The 21,539-nt window shown below is 46.5% G+C and overlaps 1 protein-coding gene across 1 annotated transcript in view; it reads right to left on the reverse strand.

Annotated features, from left to right (window-relative positions):
- Positions 1–21,539, reverse strand: part of LOC142488223 (polycystin-1-like protein 1) — a 298,659-nt gene that overhangs the window by 96,922 nt on the left and 180,198 nt on the right. Inside the window, exon 8 of the mRNA XM_075588596.1 lies at positions 5,584–5,823. Within this exon, the coding sequence (XP_075444711.1) occupies positions 5,584–5,823 (240 nt within the window). The remainder of the gene's footprint in view (positions 1–5,583; positions 5,824–21,539) is intronic.

Genomic DNA, 21,539 nt, shown 5'->3' on the forward strand with positions numbered 1-21,539 from the left:
ATTAAGATGTTAAAAGTGCTGGTCTCCCATGACACCCGGGAATTAGGACAGATTCTCAGATACTTTGAGACACATTGCTTCAGCAAAATCTCCCCTTGAAAACGCTTGCGCGACTAACCGCTAGGGTTCTCTGTTTCAGCACAGACCAGAAAGGAAAATGGGGCATACAGTAGGGATGTGTGGTATCCCTAGAATGGTAAAGAGGTCCCTAGTATAAAAGTGTGACAGTGAGGGGGTACCCAGGCCAATAATAAAGGAATTATACCCGGCTGGGTGGCCCTGAGCCATATTGGGGAGTTTGAAGTGTCAGCTCGTCAACCCAGTGATGGCATGTGAACTGCATTGTAATAAAAGATTTCTGTGTGTTTTACCGTTCCAGGATTGCCAACCAGTGGAGATTCGTCAGGGGTGAGTTTTAGGGGGGATTTTACAGTAAAATTGTTGTCAGGGTGTGTTTGGGTAAAAGGGGACCAGAGTTGCTGGCTACCCCGAAAATGTACCCAGGTATTGTACGAGATTACTGGGGACATGAAAACACAGACCACCAGACAAAATCCTCCCTAGGAAGCAGTTAGGCAGCTCACCGCCAGGTCTCTCTGCTTCAACACAGACCAGAACAGCAAGATGGGGCAGGGCGATAAATAACATTCAAGGGTCCCCCGGTATATGCCCAAAACCAAAGAACCCAGTATAAGGGTTCGGAGTCTCTCCCACCAGGTATAAGGTGGCGAAAATGAAAATGTTTCTAAGTCCAGCACTTAGAGAATAAAAAGTGGCTTTTTGCTCAATTCTGTTACGAAGCTCCTAGCGCTCTGAAAGTGGCTGTGCGCGTAGTTCTGATAGAAACATGTAAAATGACAATAACTACATTTTTATTATAATGTTTCATAAAAAATGATGAATGAAAGCCCCCCTATATTGATGTATTAAACATGATAGGAATAATTGGGCTTTCATTCAGAACACCAGAGACAAGGAAACACTCATTTATTATAGCCCTTCACTTAGTATGCGTGTAGTGTCTCACTGTACTGCTGCGGCCGAGTTTATTCGAGCATTTGCCCGTTCTCAGCCGCAGCAGTAAACTGGCGCGCGCCGGAGGGTGCCGGGCGCGCGCCGAAGCAGCGGAAGAGCGCCCTCCGATCGGGGCGCTCTCCCTCACGCTGCCGGGTCCGCCGGGTCCCCCGGAACCCGCTGCCGCCGTCCCCTACATCGCGGGACACCAGGGCTCCCTCGGGGAGCCCTGGACGCGCGTACAGGGGGCGCAGGCTCCCGATGACGCGTGACCGCGCGTCGGTGACGCGCGGCACGCCGAGGGGCGGCCACTAGCAAGCCGGGAAATCTCCCGGCTTGCGGAACCGGCCACACTTTAATAAAGTGTGTCGGTAGTGTAAATGAGCTGAGGAATTTACAGCTCTGGACTTCTAAGGCAACTGCTGGCTTGATGCCACAATGTCTGTTACAGTCCGGAGTTGAAAGTCTCAGAGTTTCTGAGGTGTTAGGTTGGGAGGGATAACTCAAGTACCCCCATCCTAGTGTGAAGTCCGGGCCATTTGGCAAATGGTTGCCCAGCCCAGACTTACTGTCGCCAGGAAGAGGGGTTGTGTCCTATATGCTAAGTGGCAAAGGTGATAGGTGTAACGCATAGTTCACCACAAACGAGGCGCGATCGAGGGGCTGAGGTAGGGATTGGTATAGAACGCCAACCACAACCGCGAGGGCGCGTCTAGAGTGTAGGATAATCTGGCAGGCTGGGTCAGGGTAATAAAGGACAGAGTAAACATGGTACTTGCCGGGTCTAGGAGTGAAAATTAGCGAATCGTTGGGGTACGTAGCCGGAGTCAGGATTGGAGAGAGTAGAGTTGTCGTAGAGCCAAAGCCAGGGTCAGTGCAGAGAGAGTAGAGTCGTCGTACCCAAAGCCAAGGTCAGTGCAGGAGAATATCACAAGGTCCAAGGTTCCAGGCAAGATCAGGCAGCAAGGTAAAGGCAGACAGGCACAAAGTAGCGAGGTTCAATGTCACACACAGAAGTTATGCTCGGTGAGGTCTGAGAGCATATTTAAAAGGCCACCCACCAATGGGAGGCATCCAGGAAGTAGAACTACTGTCATTGATAGGCTCCTGGATCACGCAGATGCATCCTATTAGACAGCCGATTGAGACCGCATCAGAGAGTGCGCACGCCACGCGCAACCCGCGCATCAACCTGGCGACCCGGTCGCGAGCCGTCCATGCGCACCACGACACCTGTGCCCATACGGGGGCGGAGACTGGAGGCGGGGCCCATGGGAATGGAGGAGGAGCACGGAGTATAGTTGCGCCATGTAGCTCTGACGTCAGGACGGGGACGAGAATGAGAGGCAGGGACTGCAGACCACCGAGGAGACTGCGCACTTGATTGATATAGGGTTCTGAACGCTATAAGAATTCCTGCAGCCCATCAGGATTCAGATTCATCTTAAGATTCATCAAGCTTCATAAGTTTCATTAAGATTCCAAGTGCCATTACAGCAGCAGCAGCAGATTTGAGAATGGACCAAGGCTTTCCAGCTCCTGGGAAATTACTCCTATAGACTTTATTTTACAAGATTTTGTTCTGGAAACAAATTATTTTGTTTGCCCCCGTCCCAGTAAGTGTATTTTGACTGTAATTGTGGAACTTTGTGTGTACAGGCATATCCCGAATTAACGTACGCAATGGGACCGGAGCATGTATGTAAAGCGAAAATGTACTTTAAGTGGAAAAAAGGTAGTGCTTCTCTTTTCGATGCATGTACTGTACTGCAATCTTCATATACGTGCATAACTGATGTATATAACACATTTGTAACAGGCTCTATAATCTGCCCGCTTGTGCACAGCTTCAGTACAGGTAGGGAGCTGGTATTGCTGTTCAGGACGTGCTGACAGGCGCATGAGCGCGCTGCTGTTTGTCTATTGGGTGATATGTCCTTACTCGCGAGTGTACTTAAAGTGATTGTCCTTAAAGCGAGGTATGCCTGTATGTCTTTTCGTGAAATAAATTGCACTTTATTTTACCTCCTTGCTTTGCTCAAACATATGATCCCGGTATAAATGTGTTGATAAACCTGGAGTTTAAAAGTCTAAGTCCGGTATAGTATATGGGGAATATGTCTACTAGGAATAAAAGTGCAAGATTCTTATTCTATTCCCCATAACCAGAAGACTTAGAAAAGTATAAAGTATATCTTTTATTCAACAGTATGTTTAAAGTGTGTATATGCTTGTGCACGGTATATGAGCTGGGACTTCCAGGCCCAAGGTTCCGAGAGACCATTTGGCTACCAATCTTGGTGCCATCAAGTCTGCTCAGGTCCTGGACATGAAAGCCTCAAAGGTTGCCAAGTGTAAAAGCCATTTGGGTACCGGAGATAGGCTCAAGGATTCACGTCCTGGGATGAAAGAAGTCCGAGGACCACCATTTGCCCCAGCGCAGACTTTGAGGACTAACTCAGTGGGTGGCTTCTGCATGCAAGTGGCAGAGGTGCCAGGTTGATGCATGCCCTTGTTAGATTCTGAATCCACACTTGCCTGGCTTCGGTAGACTGGCAGTGCTCTGATTGGCTGGTAGGAATATTCCCACGCTTGGATTGGCTGTACTATTTCATGAATGAACTCTAAATTACTATAAGGATGGCTCAGCCAATCCGAGATCAGATTCTAAGCGCCAGAACTGCAGCGGCAAATTTGAATGTACCAAAAGATGCTCATGGAGAAATAGCAGTGAGCCGGCTTCAGAAATTTCAGATGTCCCACTTTTTGCGGATAAGTTCTGAGAATTGAACATAGCAGTCGCGCCTGGGATTTCAAGCGAAAATAGTTCCAGGACATTTGGAGCTATGTTGCAGTCAAGTAATTTCAACTCCTCCGGAGCAGATACAGCGTTGGCGTCAGGAACTTCATGCCAATTTGAGTTCCAGGACATTTGGGACAAGTCCTGGTCAACCAAAGACTTTGTTTTACATTCTATTTAAGCTAGGGAAGTCTAGTTTTCAGCCACAGCCCCCCAGTAAGTGTATTCTTCTCATGTATTTTGTGTTTCATTGTGCTTAGCCTATTTTAAGTGAATAAATTACAATTTATTTTGCCACCTTGTTTTGCTCAGTGTTATGATCCCAGTATAAAAGGTGTATATGCCTGGGATTCCTCCCAGCAAAAGGCTGTGAGGGGGCCGGTGGCAATAGTTACCTCTAAACCACTGCCGGGAGATCTGGAGAGCCAGGCTCTGCCCGATGTCTTATTAGAAGTTAGGCAGGGAAGCTCAGTGGAGAAGGTGGAGATCAGTCCCCAGCTCGCGGCTCCCCAGAGGAAGCAGATGTGACAGGTAGTAGGGAGAGAACGAGCCAGACAGGACCCACACAGCAGATTGCCCAATCAACACCAGGGATAACTAGCCCCTCCACAAAACCTCATACCAGTTCCCGGTTGAGGGGGAGAAGAGTACTGAGGAGAAGATCGAATAAGTGCAGGGTGACTGTAGGGAGGTTGTGACCCAGTCTAGTGCCCTGACCAAACCACTGACTGTTTTGTCTGAGAAGCGGAGCTCAGTGCTGGCAGCCTGGTCCCCCGAGTGCAGGGCAGTGTTTCAGGCTCTGCAAGTGTGCATAGATCTAAAGACTCTGAGGTTGCTGCATCCCTACATGGATGGGAAACCTATCTTGGTGATCGGTGATCAGTGATCACCATTCCCCGAGTGGGTTGCAGAGGGTGTCGGGGGAGAATGGAGAGTTTTTACACCGGAGCCTTGCCATTCAGAACGTGGACTTTAATATGGGCAAGGAGCTCTGCAACATGGACAGTCTCCCCTAACAGGACAACCAAGTGACATATGGACAAAGGATTTTCAGGCTTGGGGAGCCACCTGATTGGGTGGCTACCCCAGAGCCTTCATCTTGAGGGGGAGATGTGATGGTAGGTTCAGCCAGTCTTCCATAATAAAGGTGAAGCCCGGCTGGCTTCCCCAAAACCATGTAAACTGTCTGTCTTAATATTTGAGAGAGAATCTATGTGCTTAATGGAGATACAAATGGCGGCAGATTCAAAGATGCTATTGCACAAATAGTGTATGTCATAACTGTGTATTTTGTGTATTTGCTGACTGGCCAGAATAAACTCCATTCATTCAATTATATTGTCATGTTCTTGGTAACAGTGATCCCGAAAGGTTTTGATGTTAAAAGTACTGGTATCCCGTGACATGTACTTTTCATCTTGTGTTTCTGAGTTAATGTATCAAGGTATTTGATCTGTGTTGCGACTTATGCATCAGCATGCAAATTGGGGACTGTCAATAGAGGAGGAGTTATGGGACACACTCTTTATGAGACGTCTCAAACTCTGCATTCCTGTGTTTCACTTTATCTTGTACTGTTTTTGCATCAAAAAAATCTGCAAGGTCTGAGGTGACAAACATCACTGGCATCTGTTAGTGTAATAAGAGGTCATATTTCATTGCATTTCAGTTATTTTATATTCTCAGTTGACATTTCCAATAGGCCATTTAGATGTAAGTTTAATCAGTCAAATAACCAGTCCAATAGTTACAAATTCTTCTGAGCTTACCTTGTATACATATAAGCATCAATGTTCTTTCCAAGTTTAACCGTCCCATCTCCAAAGCTCCACAAATAACTAACATTTGTTCCAGAGTTTATTCTGCACTCAAAAGTCACATTGGAGTTTACCAATACTGATGACCTGGCAACAAGACGATTTGGAATCACTCTTCTCTGTACAAAGATAGTGTGGATGTCAGAAGTAAAGGAGCTGATCCGATTTGTAGCATTAACTACAATATTATATCTGTGAAAAAAATTTGAACATACAGTATTTCAGAATTAAAATTTAGAGCTGTGGATTTCACCAGCAGGTTTGGAAGCACATATATATATTTCTGTGTTCTCATTATCTCCTCAGAAATTGCTTCTGGTGAACTCTCAATACTTTTAATGTAATTATTGTTGTAAAAGAAAACATCAAAATTAAATAAAATATAATTGCTTCATCGAGTGTACTCTGGCCAGTGGGGTAGGAGGCTGTGAGAAGGCATTTTTTATTGGTAATTCTTTGTAAATATTTGCACCAGCTCTCTAGCAGTGCTCAGCACCATAACAAAACAAAAAAAGGATTTGAAAGCAAATGAGAATCACTTTGTTCACTTATGGCCTATCATACAGCACTGATAAAATCAGTGCATTTGCGCTCAACTATAGGGCCACTTATCGAGGCCTTTTCGCCAAAAAAGCCTACTGCTATTCAGTAAGCCCCGATAAGTCAGCGATAAAAGCATTTTTCGCCCCCAAAAAAATTCGCAGAAAAAAAAAACGCCAAACGAGCAGCTAGAAGCCACTTATCGGCAGGTTTTCAAATTCATGCAATTCTAGTAGCCCCGATTATCTTATCGAGGCTAATCGTGGCTCTAGAATAGAGATTTCCTCTCAAAATCCTCCCACCAGGAAAAGTTGGCAGAAAGGTGGTGAAAAGCTGCCAATAAGCTGTGAGAGGGGACTTAGAAAAAAAACATTTTTCCTGCAATGGGTTGATGCTGGGAGTCTCTGGAGCCGATATCCATTAATATCAGCACCGGAGGCCCCCGGCATGAATCCCATGCAATAAAAATACATTTACCGGCAACTTCATTACTGTAGCGGCTAACCACTAGGGCAATGAAGGGGTTAAGGAACAACAACAGCTTTATTGGGGGCAGAAGGGCTGAATGAAGTGGGTACTTGGCCCTTCACTCACCCCCTCTGCCCCCAGACATACATACCTGATCTCACTCATGCCTCCCTGCCACCTCTTCCCCTGTAAATGGTGTTAACCTTTTCATTTAACACTGACCTTGCTTAAATTTTACCCCACAAATCAAGCATCCCAATAGCCTGCCCTCATGGCTAATGTCCCACACTCAGTCACTCCTACCACCCATTGTGACCAAGCACTGCCATCTACAGCACTTACTCCCTCACCTGCTGTCTCTGTAAGTTTCCCATTAAACCTCTTAGATTGTAAGCTCTTCGGGGCAGGGATTACCTTTCCTATTGTCTGATTTTGCTGCACTAATTGTATAATTATAATTCCCTGTACTGTATACTTTGTGAAGCGCTGAGTACACTTTTGGCGCTATATAAATAAAGACATACAATACAATAAACATTACAATATGTACTAACCACCAATACACATCCCCACATAAAAACATTTTTATTTTTTATACACAAGATTGACACGAGAGGCTGGCAGGGGTCCCTGTGTGGTCCCCGTGAGTGTCTGGAGGCCTCTAGGTGGTCCCCGCAGGTGTCTCGGGGCCCTCAGGTGTCTTGGGGCCCTTGGGTGGTCCACGCAGGTCCCCGCCAGCCTGTGGTACCAATCTTGTTGCAAAAGAAAATGTGAAATACATTGCAATAAATACACCCCCCCCCCAACATATAAAGTACAGTAGTGGCAAAATAACTATTATCCAGATATGGATAATAGCTCATTTACTCATTATTAAATAAAACATTAGCCAGCCAGCATAAACAAACCTTTCTACTTACCCCAGCCATCATGAAGGGCGTCCTCATCAGCATTCTGCTGGGCCATGTCCTCCGTTGCCAGAAATAATACAAGGAAAAAAAATTGAATGTCTCCTGTTGCAGGGTACATGCAACCACACGTGGGTTTCTTGCAAAGGTTTATGGATTGAGCCTTAAAAAATGGCACACAAAAACAAAACAGCTTCTTTTCAGCATATAAAACAAAAAATAAGTCCCGAGTGGGGCTCGGCCTTTTTCCCAACAAGGCCTGTTTAGATTCCAGTGTAACAGTACAGCAAACAGTTCATTAAAATAGTATATTGAAGACAGACCTTAGCAGTAGTTCTCCCTCAGCAATTCAGTATCTCTCACTGGATCAGACAGACTGCATGTGTGTGCAGCCTGGGGTTTATAAAGCTCTTTGATGAGGCAGCTGGGACCAGACTAATTGACAAGAGCTTCCCAGCTGAATATTAACCTGGTCACTGCTGCACTGCAGACCTAAACATAGGTCTGAAAGGCATAGGGCTGGTGACGTTCATTCACCCTGTCACATTCCTCCCCTGTTAGTGTGTGGCTGTGGCCACGCACGGCTGAAGCCTGACCATCGACCCCTTCTCTAGAAAAGAAATCAGCATTGGCATTTTCTTTTCCAGGCCTGTGCTGAATCTCAAACGGGAATGGTTGGAGGGCCATATACCACCTGGTCAACCTAGCATTGGAGTCCTTCATAGTATTTAACCACTTAAATGGAGCATGGTCTATTACCAACATAAAATGGACTCCCGCTAGGTAGTGCCTCAAGGCCTCAATTGCCCACTTTACTGCGAGGCACTCCTGCTCAATTACGGAGTAGTTTTTTTCCCATGGGAAAAATTTCCTACACAGAAAAAGGATTGGATGTTCCACTTCATCCAACTGTTGTGAGAGCACTGCCCCTAGACCTATCTCTGAGGCATCAGTTTGCACGATAAAAGGCTTATCGAAGTCTGGGCTTCTAAGGACGGGACCCTCTGATAGACACCTTTTTACCTTCTCAAAGGCTCTCTGGCACTTCCTTGACCATACCACATGTGTAGGGGCACACTTTTTTGTGATGTTTGTTAGTGGGGCTGCAACTTCAGAGTAGTTGGGGATGAACCTCCGATAGTATCCTGCTAAACTTTTGTTCGGGGGGTCGGAACTTCTTTCAGGGCAGCTACCTTATCAGCTAGTGGCCTTACTTTTCCACCTCCCACTGCATACCCTAAGTACTTGGTTTCCACCTTACCTAAGGCACATTTCTTAGGGTGGGCTGTGAGCCCTGCCTCCCATAGAGACTTGAGGACCGCTTTCAGCCTATTTAGATGGGCCCGCCAGTGTTTACTATAAATGACAATGTCATCTAGGTAGGCTGCGGCATAAGCCCTATGAGGTCTCAGCCCTGCATCCATGAGTCTCTGAAATGTGGCTGGGGCTCCATGCAGTCCAATAGAAAAAACGAATGGCGCACAGCCAGGGAGCTAGGTGTGGAATAAAAAACTTTTCTTTTATTGCAGCATGGTGAGAGACAAATTCACCCCCTTGGGGGACACAGACAAAGCCCTCCTACACGTTTCGGACCAACGGGTCCTTTATCAAGGAGTATGGGATATGCTCGAAGTGGGAACCTTAAATACCTGATTCTTAATAGGGAAATTACAAAAATCTGTGTAAAAATAATCCGCGGGCCTACTGCGCATGCGCGTGACGTCATCCAGGGCGCCGCTCCAACAACCCATAGGGATTGTGGGTAAGAATCGCCCTCAGTTTTCGCCCGCGCATGCTCACAAAGGATCGCGAGGTAATAAAGTATTCCCTTACTCTCCGCCTCCGCTCCCGCCCCTAGTGACGTCACCACGCACCTCTGATTGGTAGAGGCATACCGCTGCACCACCAATAGATATGCTGGGCAGCCGAGGCAGCTCCAATCACGGGGTCACATGGATGTACACAAAGGGTGCAGGCAGATGGCAGAGATGAGTTGGATCTCTTACTGTATTTCTTTATAGATCCAACTCATCTCTGCCATCTGCCTGCACCCTTTGTGTACATCCATGTGACCCCGTGATTGGAGCTGCCTCGGCTGCCCAGCATATCTATTGGTGGTGCAGCGGTATGCCTCTACCAATCAGAGGTGCGTGGTGACATCACAAGGGGCGGGAGCGGAGGCGGAGAGTAAGGGAATACTTTATTACCTCGCGATCCTTTGTGAGCATGCGTGGGTGACAACTGAGGGCGATTCTTACCCACAATCCCTATGGGTTGTTGGAGCGGTGCCCCGGATGACATCACGCGCATGCGCAGTAGACCCGCGGATTATTTTTACACAGATTTTTGTAATTTCCCTATTAAGAATCAGGTATTTAAGGTGCCCACTTCGAGCATATCCCATACTCCTTGATAAAGGACCCGTTGGGCCGAAACGCGTAGGAGGGCTTTGTCTGTGTCCCCCAAGGGGGTGAATTTGTCTCTCACCATGCTGCAATAAAAGAAAAGTTTTTTATTCCACACCTGGCTCCCTGGCTGTGCGCCATTCTTTTTTTCTATTGGATGTACTTGGATTCTGGATCCTTCATGGCTGGCACGCTGGCAGAGGAACCCTGGAGGTGACGTGAGTGGGGTTTATTGGTTTAGACTACTATAGTTAAGTTTGACTGCTGTCATTGTGATGCTTACAAGTCTACATGTACCTACCCACTCCCACTGGTATCTCCAGGGTTAATACTGAATTATCCATGTAATTGGAGGGAGTTGCTGCGGTTTGAGCATCCCAATCTTCCTATACCTCCATGCAGTCCAAATGGCATTGTCACAAACTGGTATAAACCCATGGGAGTGGCAAAGGCTGTTTTGCACTTGGACTTTTCCTCTAAAAGGTATTTGCCAGTATCATTTTGTTAAGTCCAGCGTGGATATATATTCCGCGTTACCAAGGGATTCAATTAACTCATCCACACTTGGCATTGGATATGCGTCAAACTTGGATACCGCATTGACCTTTCCGAGGTCATCACAAAATCTTACCTTCAAATCGGGTTTAGGGACCATAACTAGTGGACTACACCACTCACTGCATGATTCCTCAATCACGCCTAAGTGTAACATTTCTTGTACCTTGTACTCTACCAGGGCCTTACGGCTTTCAGGCAACCTGTAAGGATGAGAACGTACTTTTACCCCAGGTGTTGTCTCTATCACATGTGAAACTAAATGAGTTTGCCCTGGTAAATCAGAAAAAATATAATTGAATTGTGTAATTTTTTCTAACAAGTCCCCTTTTTGTTCAGAGGACAATTGTCTACCCAATTTTGGGATTTTCTCGTCACCAAAGATGTTCTCCCATGGGGGCCGAGGACCCAGGTCCGTTTCCTCCTCCACCGGGTGGATGAATAGAGACCGCTGCACTTTCCAGGGTTTCAGCAAGTTCACATGGTAAATTTGTTTACCCTTCCTGGACCCTGGTTGAGCGATCTCATAATCCACATCACCCCTGCGGCGGAGTACTTCAAATGGGCCCTGCCATTTGGCTAGGAGTTTGCTCTCACAACTGGGGACACAATAACATCACCTAGTTCCCGGGTGAAACACTCTTATCCGTGCATTTTCATTGTAATATTTCTCCTGACTGTCCTGGGCTTGTCTAAGATTCTCCTTAGCAAAATGGCCGACCACATCAAGGCGCTTCCTAAGGTCTAATACATATTGCAGGGTATTCTTAGAAGGGGACCACTGTTCCTCCCAGGACTACTCTAGGAGGTCTAGGATACCTCGGGGTTGGCGACCATACAGTAATTCAAATGGAGAGAATTCCGTGGAGGCCTGGGTAACTTCCCACACTGCAAACAGCAGATAAGTTAGAAGTTCATCCCAGGCTTTCTTCTCTGAATCTAAAAATTTTCTCAGCATACCTTTTAGAGTTCGATTAAATCTTTCCACCAATCCGTCAGTCTGTGGATGGTAGACCGATGTCCGAACAGACTTGACCTCTAGTAATTTTAAGACATCCTGCATCAGTTTAGTCATAACATTTGTACCTTGATCTGTCAACATAACCTGGGGAGTCCAACCTGTGAGAACAGCTCCAAAAATTTGTTGGCTACTTGCTTCGCCGTTGCTGTCCTCAGAGGGAACACCTCAGGATATCTTGTGGCATAGTCGACTATTACGAGGATAAACCTGTGTCCTTTTGCAGAAGGCTCCAGAGGCCCTACCAAGTCTACACCAATCCCCTCAAAGGGAACCGACACCAAGGGTAGAGGAACCAAGGGGGCTGGTTTTTGTCCCTTCAGACTAGTTAGCTGGCACTCCGGACATGCCGCACATAACTTAGCAATATCACTATGCATCCCTGGCCAATAGAAGCGGAACGAAATACGGTCCAAGGTTTTATCTCTACCAAGGTGACCACCCCAAGGGACAGTATGGGCTAGGGTGAAGACAGTTTTAACAAACGTCTTGGGAACCAATATTTGTCTGGTGACCTCCCCTGTTTGTGTCTGCTTGTTCACACTATACAGGATATCATTCCACAATTCAAAATGAGGGAACACCATTACCCCTTGTGCATTCAACATCTGGTCATCAATTTTTACACTTTATCATATTGTTTGGCCAGGACTGGGCCTTCCCTCTGCCTCTGGCAAAAATCAGGGAGACATAGCTCTGGTAAATCCCCAGGGCCTATCTCTCCCTCCTTCTGGCCACCCCCAGTCATTACTTGTGACATGCCTATTAGTATGGCCCCCTTGAGTCCCAGATTTCTGCAACCAGTCCTGTTTGACACAGCATCTTTGCCTCCGATTCTTTGAAACCCAATGTCTACTGGGGAACAGGTCTGCCGAGAAGTGGAACAGTTTACCAGGTTTCTCCTGAGCCAGAGAATGAGACTCCTCCTGAGAGACTGGAGCCATTAGGTTTGAAAAGAAAGGCCAGTCACGGCCGAGCAAAACGGGGGCAGGAGCCAAGGAGCAACACCTACTTCGATCCTGGCCTCCTGACATTTTATCTGTAGCATGATGTTGGCCGTCGGATACTATTTTACATCGCCGTGTATACTCCATGGGGAGTCAAAGGAAAGCACGTCAGGCGGTAACAGTTCCTGGAAGACCAGCGTTTTTCCAGAAATGAACAAGACAAGAGCGCAGCTAAAATGAACTAATGATTGTGAAATTATAGTGATTAAATACAACCACTAAATACCCATGTTAGTGACATAAAAGAGGACTATGTTACCAGTCAAGGAATAAAGGAGCGTCTGCTGCTGTAAATAGGGTAGCCCAGAACCCTTGGTAACTAGAAAAAAACAAAACAAAGAACAGCGCACAACGCTCATCGTGAAAAAATACCATTTTATGATATAAATGATTCAAGGTTCTGCGTACATCAATTGAATGAAAAACAGGCACAGAATGTAACAATATTAGCTGTTACCACTCGTGGACACTGGAACACGCAGAAACGATGGGTATCCTTGTCCACATCAAGAGTCTGCAACCAGAAAAACTGTGGGGCCCCCATCAGTTGGAGAATGTGCCCAGAGAGTCTAATGTACTCATCCCAGAGTCCAAGTAATCGTGTCCAGTACTCCGTTGAACACAGAGTAGTAGCAGCTGCACTCACAGCCTTGTAGAATGGCATCTGGCTTCTGACTCGCGGCACCACACTGAGTACCGTCGGGCGATGATGACGTCACTGTACCGGCGTCAATGCGGGAGAGTGCTCAGAATGATGTACAATAAACAGGATACTATCATGAACCACAATGGATCGCATTCAGGTTGATAAGTGGTATATTCCAGTGTATTTCCAGAGCCTGAATCTACAAGGGCCTGGACGGTTTTACCCCCAATCTGGGCTGGAAGTAGCCAGAGCTTGCAACTTTCTCTGGGGAAGGACGAGGCGACTGTCCTGCTGAAGGAAAAATCCATCTGAGGACTGTCCACATGCCGGTGGCCTTGTTCTCTGCAGGCCGAACATGGAGAGGGTTCCCTCGCAGGAGGGTGCCATGGATACCGCTCAGCTGGACCGGATACTGGAGACCAGGCATCTGATGGGTCCTGTGGGCGACGTCTTCTGAAGTTCCTCATTTGGCGATGAGCCGACATCAGGAAGTGGATGAGGGTCTCGGTGGTGCCCGGCGTTTGCACCTCTCCCTTGCTGGAAGGACTGTGCCTTTCATGGCACTTGGCGGTTGCGTATGGAGGGGCCGTAGTTTCCCCGTTGGTCTGATCTCCCTCTTTGGGTGTCCGCAAGTGCCGGTGAAGTTGGATCCGTCAGGTCCAGGACACTCGCCTGATCCTCGGCCCCAAGGAAGTTCTCAGCGAGTCGTACAGCCAAAGCTAGGGAATCAGCTGCATGGCGTTTTACCCAAGAGTGTGCAGAAGGAGTTATTACTTGTAGGAATTGTTCCAAAACAACTTGTTCAAGAATAGTCTCCTTAGCATGTTGCACGGGTTGTATCCAGCGAGTACACAAGCCCAATAACCGCTGAGCTAGGACCCAGGGTCTCATCTTAGAGGTGTACTTCAGGTTCCGGAACTGCTGCCAGTAGGTCTCTGGGGTCAGACCTAAGCGATCCAGTATGGCAGCTTTTACTTGTTTGTAATCCATTGCCTGATCCGCTGGGAGGCCCTGATATGCGGCCTGGGCTTCTCCTATGAGGAGCGTGGCCAAAGAGGTTGCCCAGCGATCTGAAGACCAGCCCTGGGCTTCGATAACCCTTTTAAACGGCAGTAGAAAAGCCTCTGGATCCTCGTTCGGGGGCCATTTTCCTCAGGAGGACTGGGGTTTTATTCGCAAAGTCTGGACTGACAAACTCCTGGGATTAGGTCAGCAACCTGGTCATCCGCTTATCTTGTGCTGCCTGCTGCTGGAAAAGGAGCTGGTTTGCTGCTGCAATAGTCTTTTCACCTCTCTCTGCCTGTAGTTGGGCCTGGGTGCACAGAAACTCTTTTAAAAATTCTTCCTTTTTTTTTGTGTGTGTTGCCCCAATTCTGACACCATATGTTGCAGGGTACATGCAACCAAACGTGGGTTTCTTGCAAAGGCTTATATATTGAGCCTTAAAAATATGGCACACAAAAACAAAACAGCTTCTTTTCAGCATATAAAACAGAAAATAAGTCCTGAGCAGGGCTTGGCCCTTTTCCCAACAACGGCTGTTTAGATTCCAGCGTAACACTACAGCAAACAGTTCATTAAAATAATATATTGAAGACAGACCTTAGCAGTAGTTCTCCCTCAGCAATTCAGTATCTCTCACTGGATCAGACAGACTGCATGTGTGTGCAGCCTGAGGTTTTTAAAACTCTTTGATGAGGCAGCTGGGACCAGGCTAATTGACAAGAGCATCCCAGCTGAATATTAACCTGGTCACTGCTGCACTACAGACCTAAACATAGGTCTGCCAAGCATAGGGCTGGTGACGTTCATTCACCCTATCATAGCCCCTAACCCCTTAATCATCTTATCGGTTAATAGCCGCCCCGGCTACCCACCCGGGACAACTATACCCACCCTGTACCCATTGATTGGCATAGTGATATATCATACCCATATAATATGGGCATGATAAGCCACTATCACAGTCAGTGGTCATCCTAATAAAAAAGCATGAAGGCCCAAAATACACGATAAGAGATGTTTCATTTTTGCAGAAACCTGCGCTCTATTAACCTACCAGCTTTTGATTCCACTTTATGCTCCTCCCTCTCCTCTCAGTTCTGCTTCAGACCCTGACAACCTGGTCAGGAACTACAACTCTGCCTTATCTTCCTCTCTTGATCTTCATGCCCCGCTTTCTCTCTGCCGTCCTTGCCCTTCTTACCCCAGACCCTGGCTAAACTCCCACACACCCATGCTGCGTTCCTCCACTTGTTCCTCTGAACGTCTCTGGAGGAAATCTCATATGCTCGCAGACTTCCTTCACTACAAATGTATGCTGTCCTGTTTCAGCTCTGCCCTCTCCAGGCTAAACAAACCTACTTTTCATCCCTAATCAAGACACACACGTATAACCCACGCCGACTCTTTTCTGTCTTTGAATCTCTACTCATACCATCCTTGGCTGCCTCCTCTTCTTCCTCCATCTCACCTCAGGACTTTGCTGACTTTTTTAAGGAAAAGGTAGAATCCATACATCAGAACATCCCATTGTTTGCCTCCTCCCATCCCACACCGCTTCCCAACTCTCCTCCTGCCTTTCTTGACTCTTTTTCCACTATCTTGGAGGAGGAAGTGTCACTGCTGATCTCCTCTTCTCCCTCTACCACCTGCCCTCTTGATCCAATTCCCTCCCATCTCCTAAAACCTCTTGTTCCTTCTATAATCCCTATGCTCACACAGATTTTTAACTCTTCCCTCCATTCTGGTACCTTTCCATCCTCCTTTAAGCATGCAACCATTATACCATTACTCAAAAACAGCAAGCTTGACCCTACCTGTCTTTCTAACTATTGACCTGTCTCCCTCCTGCCTTTTGCCTAAAAACTCCTTGAACGTCTTGTATTCTATCGATTGCTACACTTTCTCAACACCTATTCTCTTCTAGACCCTCTACAATCTGGCTTCTGCACTGCTCACTCTACTGAAACAGCCCTCACTAAAATAACTGATGACCTCCATGCTGCCAAAGACAGAGGTCATTACACTCTGCTCATATTACTCAACCTCTTTGCAGCATTTGACACAGTGGACCACCCTCTTCTCCTTAACATTCTCCAAACTCTTGGTATTCGTAACAAAGCTCTATCCTGGATCTCCTCTTATGTCTCCCATTGTACTTTCAGTGTCTCTTTTGCTAACACCTCCTCTATTGATCTCTCTGTGGGGGTACCCCAGGGCTCTGTCCTGGGATCCCTTCTCTTTTCTCTTTACACACTCTCTCTAGGTGACCTAATCACATCTTTTGGGTTTAAATATCACCTCTTTGCTGACGACACACAAATTTACCTTTCAACCTCTGACCTTACATCTGATATACAGACCAAAGTTTCTGAATGCCTCTCTGGAATATCATCCTGGATTGCTATCCGCTGACTGAAACTTCACATGTCAAAAACAGAGCTCCTTATACTTCCTCCCAAACCTGACCCTACTACCTCCTTCCAGATTACTGTTGGAAATACGATCATTCACCCAGTAGCCCAAGCACGCTGCCTAGGGGTCACACTCGATTCCTCTCTCTCATTCTCCTCTCACATTCAAAACGTTTCTAAAACTTGTCGCTTTTTTCTCTGCAATATCACAAAGATACACCCTTTCCTCTGTTACTCGACTGCTAAAACTCTGACTCAGGCCCCTATTCTCTCCCGTCTTGATTACTGCAACTTCCTGCTGTCCGTCCTTCCTGGCTCTTACCTGTCTCACCTACAATCTATCCTAAACGCTGCTGCCAGAATCACTCTACTCTTTCCTAGATCTGTCTCTGCGTCTCCCCTCCTGAAATCCTTCTCCTGGCTTCCAATCAAATCCCATATCTCATACTCCTCATGAGAGCTCCTCATACTTCCTCCCAAACCTGGCCCTACTACCTCCTTCCACATTACTCTTGGAACTACAATCATTCACCCAGTAGCCCAAGCACACTGCCTAGGGGTCACATTCGACTCCTCTCTCACATTCGCCCCTCACATTCAAAACATTTCTAAAACTTGTCGCTTTTTCCTCCGCAATATAACAAAGATACGCCCTTTCCTCTGTTGTTCGACTGCTAAAACTCTGACTCAGGCCCTCATTCTCTCCCGTCTTGATTACTGTAACCTCCTGCTGTCCGGCCTTCCTGCCTCTCACCTGTCTCCCCTACAATCTATCCTAAATGCTGCTGCCAGAATCACTCTACTCTTTCCTAGATCTGTCTCAGCATCTCCCCTCATGAAATCCCTCTCCTGGCTTCCGATCAAATCCCGCATCTCACACTCCATTCTTCTCCTCACTTTTAAAGCTTTACATTCTTCTGCCCCTCCTTACATCTCATCCCTAATTTCTCGGTATGCACCATCCAGACTCTTGCGTTCTTCTCAAGGATGTCTTCTTTCTACCCCCTTTGTATCTAAAGCCCTCTCCCGCCTTAAACCTTTTTCACTGACTGCCCCACACCTCTAGAATGCCCTTCCCCTCAGTACCCGACTAGCACCCTCTCTATCCACCTTTAAGACCCACCTTAAGACACACTTGCTTAAAGAAGCATATGAATAGCACTGTGGATATTCTAAACACGATACATAATGCTTGGCCCCCTGCAGACGCACTTACCAGAACTCCCTCCTACTGTCTCTGTATGTTCTCCCTACCTACCAATTAGACTGTAAGCTCCTCGGGGCAGGGACTCCTCTTCCTTAATGTTACTTTTACTGCTGCGGCACAGTTTATTCGAGCATTTGCCCGTTCTGTGCCGCAGCAGTAGCCTGGCGCGCGCCCGAGTGTGACGGGCGCACGCCGAAGCAGCGGAAGAGCGCCCTCCGATCGGGGCGCTCTCCCTACCGCTGCCGGGTCCGCCGGGTCCCCCGGAACCCCCTGCCGCTGTCCCGCGATCGCGGGACACCAGGGCTCCCTCGGGGAGCCCCTGGACACGCGTGCAGGGGGCGCACGCTCCCGATGACGCGTGACCGCGCGTCTATGACGCGCGGCACGCCGAGGGGCGGCCACTAGCAAGCCGGGAGATTTCCCGGCTTGCGGTACCGACCACACTTCAATAAAGTGTGTCGGTAGTGTATGTCTAAAGCACTTATTCCCATGATCTGTTATTTATATTATCTGTTATTTATTTGATTACCACATGTATTACTACTGTGAAGCGCTATGTACACTAATGGCGCTATATAAATAAAGACATACAATACAATACAATACTCAATTCTCCTCCTCACTTTTAAAGCTTTACACTCGTCTGCCCCTCCTTACATCTCAGCCTTAATTTCTCGCTATGCACCATCCTGACTATGCTTTCATTTTTCTACCCCCTTTGTATCTAAAGCTCTCTCCTGCCTTAAACCTTTCTCACTTTCTGCCCCGCACCTCTGGAATGGCCTTCCCCTCAATACCCGACTAGCACCCTCTCTATCCACCTTAAGACACATTTGCTTAAAGAAGCATATGAATAGCACTGGATTATCCTGGACACATGATACATAAAGCTTGGCACCCTGCAGACGCACTTACTAGAATTCCCTCCTACTGTCTCTATATGTTCCCCTACCTACCAATTAGATTGTAAGCTCCTCGGAGCAGGGACTCCTCTTCCTTAATGTTACTTTTATGTCTGAAGCACTTATTCCCATGACCTGTTATATATATTATTTGTTATTTATATGATTACAACATGTATTACTACTGTGAAGCGCTATGTACATTTATGGCGCTATATAAAGATTTACAATACAATGTACACAAGCACCTAAACACCCCAATTAAATAAATAAAAGCACAAGAAAACAAATTAAATAAATAAAAGCACTAGCCAAACAATTAAATAAATAAAAGCAATTAAAGCAGCAAATGGTCACCCTAATCAAAAAGCATGAAGGCCAAAAATACACGATAATAAAACAAATAAACAAGCACCTAAATACCCCAATTAAATAAATAAAAGCAATAGCCAACCAATCAATTAGTTAATAAAACCAGTAGCCAAAACAAAAAAAAATTGAATAAAACAGACAAATATTAAACAACAATCAATAGAAAAAGGCTTTTGCCCCCAAAAATGCATTGACTGTTACTGTTTTTATCTGTACCCTAAACCAGCGGTGTGCAAACTCCCTGCACCCCCATTACCAGCTGCCTTGTTGGTTCCCCTAAAAATGTACTCGGGAATCATGCCTGATTCTCGGATACATGTAGGCACACACTCCCATGAGGCCCCCAAACACCCACAGTGACCACCTAGGAGGCCCCCAGACACACGCAGGGACCACCCAAGGACCCCTGGACTCCCAAGTGGCCCCCATACACCTACAGGGACCACCATGAGACCCTAGCCGGCCTCAGGATTGATACTAGTGCTGAAAAAAAATACATTTTTTATGCATGTCTCAATATTTTTTGCGCCAGCCTTTATTTAGCTGGTGAAAAAATAGGGTGTTGTTTTATACTCCGATAAGCTTATCACAGCTTTATGAATAGCAGTTACTGACAAAAAATTGCGGTTTTGCCATTTTTTGCCTTATCGGACGACTTTTGTTTCTTGGACTGTTTAGGGGCGTAAAAAAGCTAATATAGTGCACTGTTATCACTGCTTTGTGAAAAGCAGATTTAGAAGTATAACGCTATTAAGGCATTTATCGCCCATTTAACCATGTATCACAGCTTAGTGAATAGGCCACTTAGTTTGACAATTTTCCTATATAAAACCACAGACCCTACTTGAACTTGGTTTTCTTTCCTATTTACTGTAGCATAGCTGTCACAGGAGAACATTAATCTTAACACCTTTTAACCAGGATCATTCAATTGGCAAAATAAGATAGTGGAATAAAATTATGTTTATTTGGGTAAACCCATGTACACACAATGAAAAAAAAAATACAGACAGAATACAAACTTACTGGAGATCTGGGGGTGAAAACCAAGCTTAAATAGGTGCAGAGCACCTGCTTAGGAAGGCTTACCCTGACCGGGTAATTCCCGGCTTCCTAATACTTTTAGGCTAGAAACAATAGTCGTGACCGCTATGTTCTAAAATGAGAATTTGGACCTCTTGCAGACTTAGGGCTCTATGCACAAAGCGCCGAAAAGTTTTTTATCGGCACAAAATGCCTTTGGTATAAAGTAAGCACCAATAATTTGGCCAAATCGGCATTTTTTGTCCCCGATAAATAATTATCAGCAGGAGGCTGCCGGTAAGCCACTTTTAGGCATCTTTCTTCACTTTTTTAAATCGGCTGTATTCTATAAGCCCCGATCCTGTTTACGGTGCTGATCGGAGCTGATCGGCAGTCCCGAAAAGCCATTTTTTCGGCAAATCGTCCCGCCAACTCAAAGTTGCCGGGTCAGTGGGGAGAAGCATCGGCAAGGGCAACACTAAGAAAAATTCTGGCCTTCTTCCTGCCTGTGATTGATGCCGGGGGTCTTCAGAGCTGATACCGGCACCGGAGGCCCCCGGCATGCATCCGAGGCCGGAAAAATGCATGTACAGCTCACTTCATGCATGTACAGCTAACCCACCATGCCAGCTTTATTGTGGGTAGCGGGTGTGGGTGAAGGGGTTATTTGGCCCTTGTTGTTTGTTTAGGGCTTGCAGGGGGGTTGCGGGTGCACTTAACCCCTTCACGACCGTAGCAGTTAATACCGCTACGGTTATGAAGGGGTTAAGGCATCCCGCTACACACCCGCAAGCCCTAAACAACCACCGTTGGGGCTAATACCTCCTTCACCCACACCCGCTACCCACAATAAAAAAATAATCACACACAACAGCCCCACACTAAATAAATAAATATATCTAAATTAATAAATAAATAATTAAAATTAAATATATATATATATATATATACACAGTGGCGACCAACTTTATTCTAACTCGGCGAGTTCCGCGAATTTCAGAATATCCCGGTGATGTGCGGTTTAGTGTCGTTTTCGCCCGGAGTGTATTGCGTTATTTCACGCCCGTGATTTAAGCATTTTATTCCCGCTGGCTGCAATACTGCAATGCCGTGTAAAAACGCATAGGGGCGTTTGCGAGCTGTTGTCTTTGAAGCCGAGAAATTCATGAATTGTAATGCAGTATATACTGTATTTATACAGTATATACTGTATGACAACAACCCCTATAACCCCTAACATACACATACAGTACTGTATATGCACATCATTGATACTATAGGCCGGCGGGGGCAAAATGTGTTTGCAGCAGAGAGAGATCCGCTGGTCTCTCTGCGCAAACATCGGCACATTAAAAATGATTTAAAATACATTTTTATTCATAGTGTAGATGTGCAGGGGGTCTCCGGAGCTGAACCGCGTTGGTTTCAGGTCCGGGGACCC

Source organism: Ascaphus truei, chromosome 2 (assembly GCF_040206685.1).
Source record: "Ascaphus truei isolate aAscTru1 chromosome 2, aAscTru1.hap1, whole genome shotgun sequence".
Taxonomy (NCBI): Eukaryota; Metazoa; Chordata; class Amphibia; order Anura; family Ascaphidae; genus Ascaphus; species Ascaphus truei.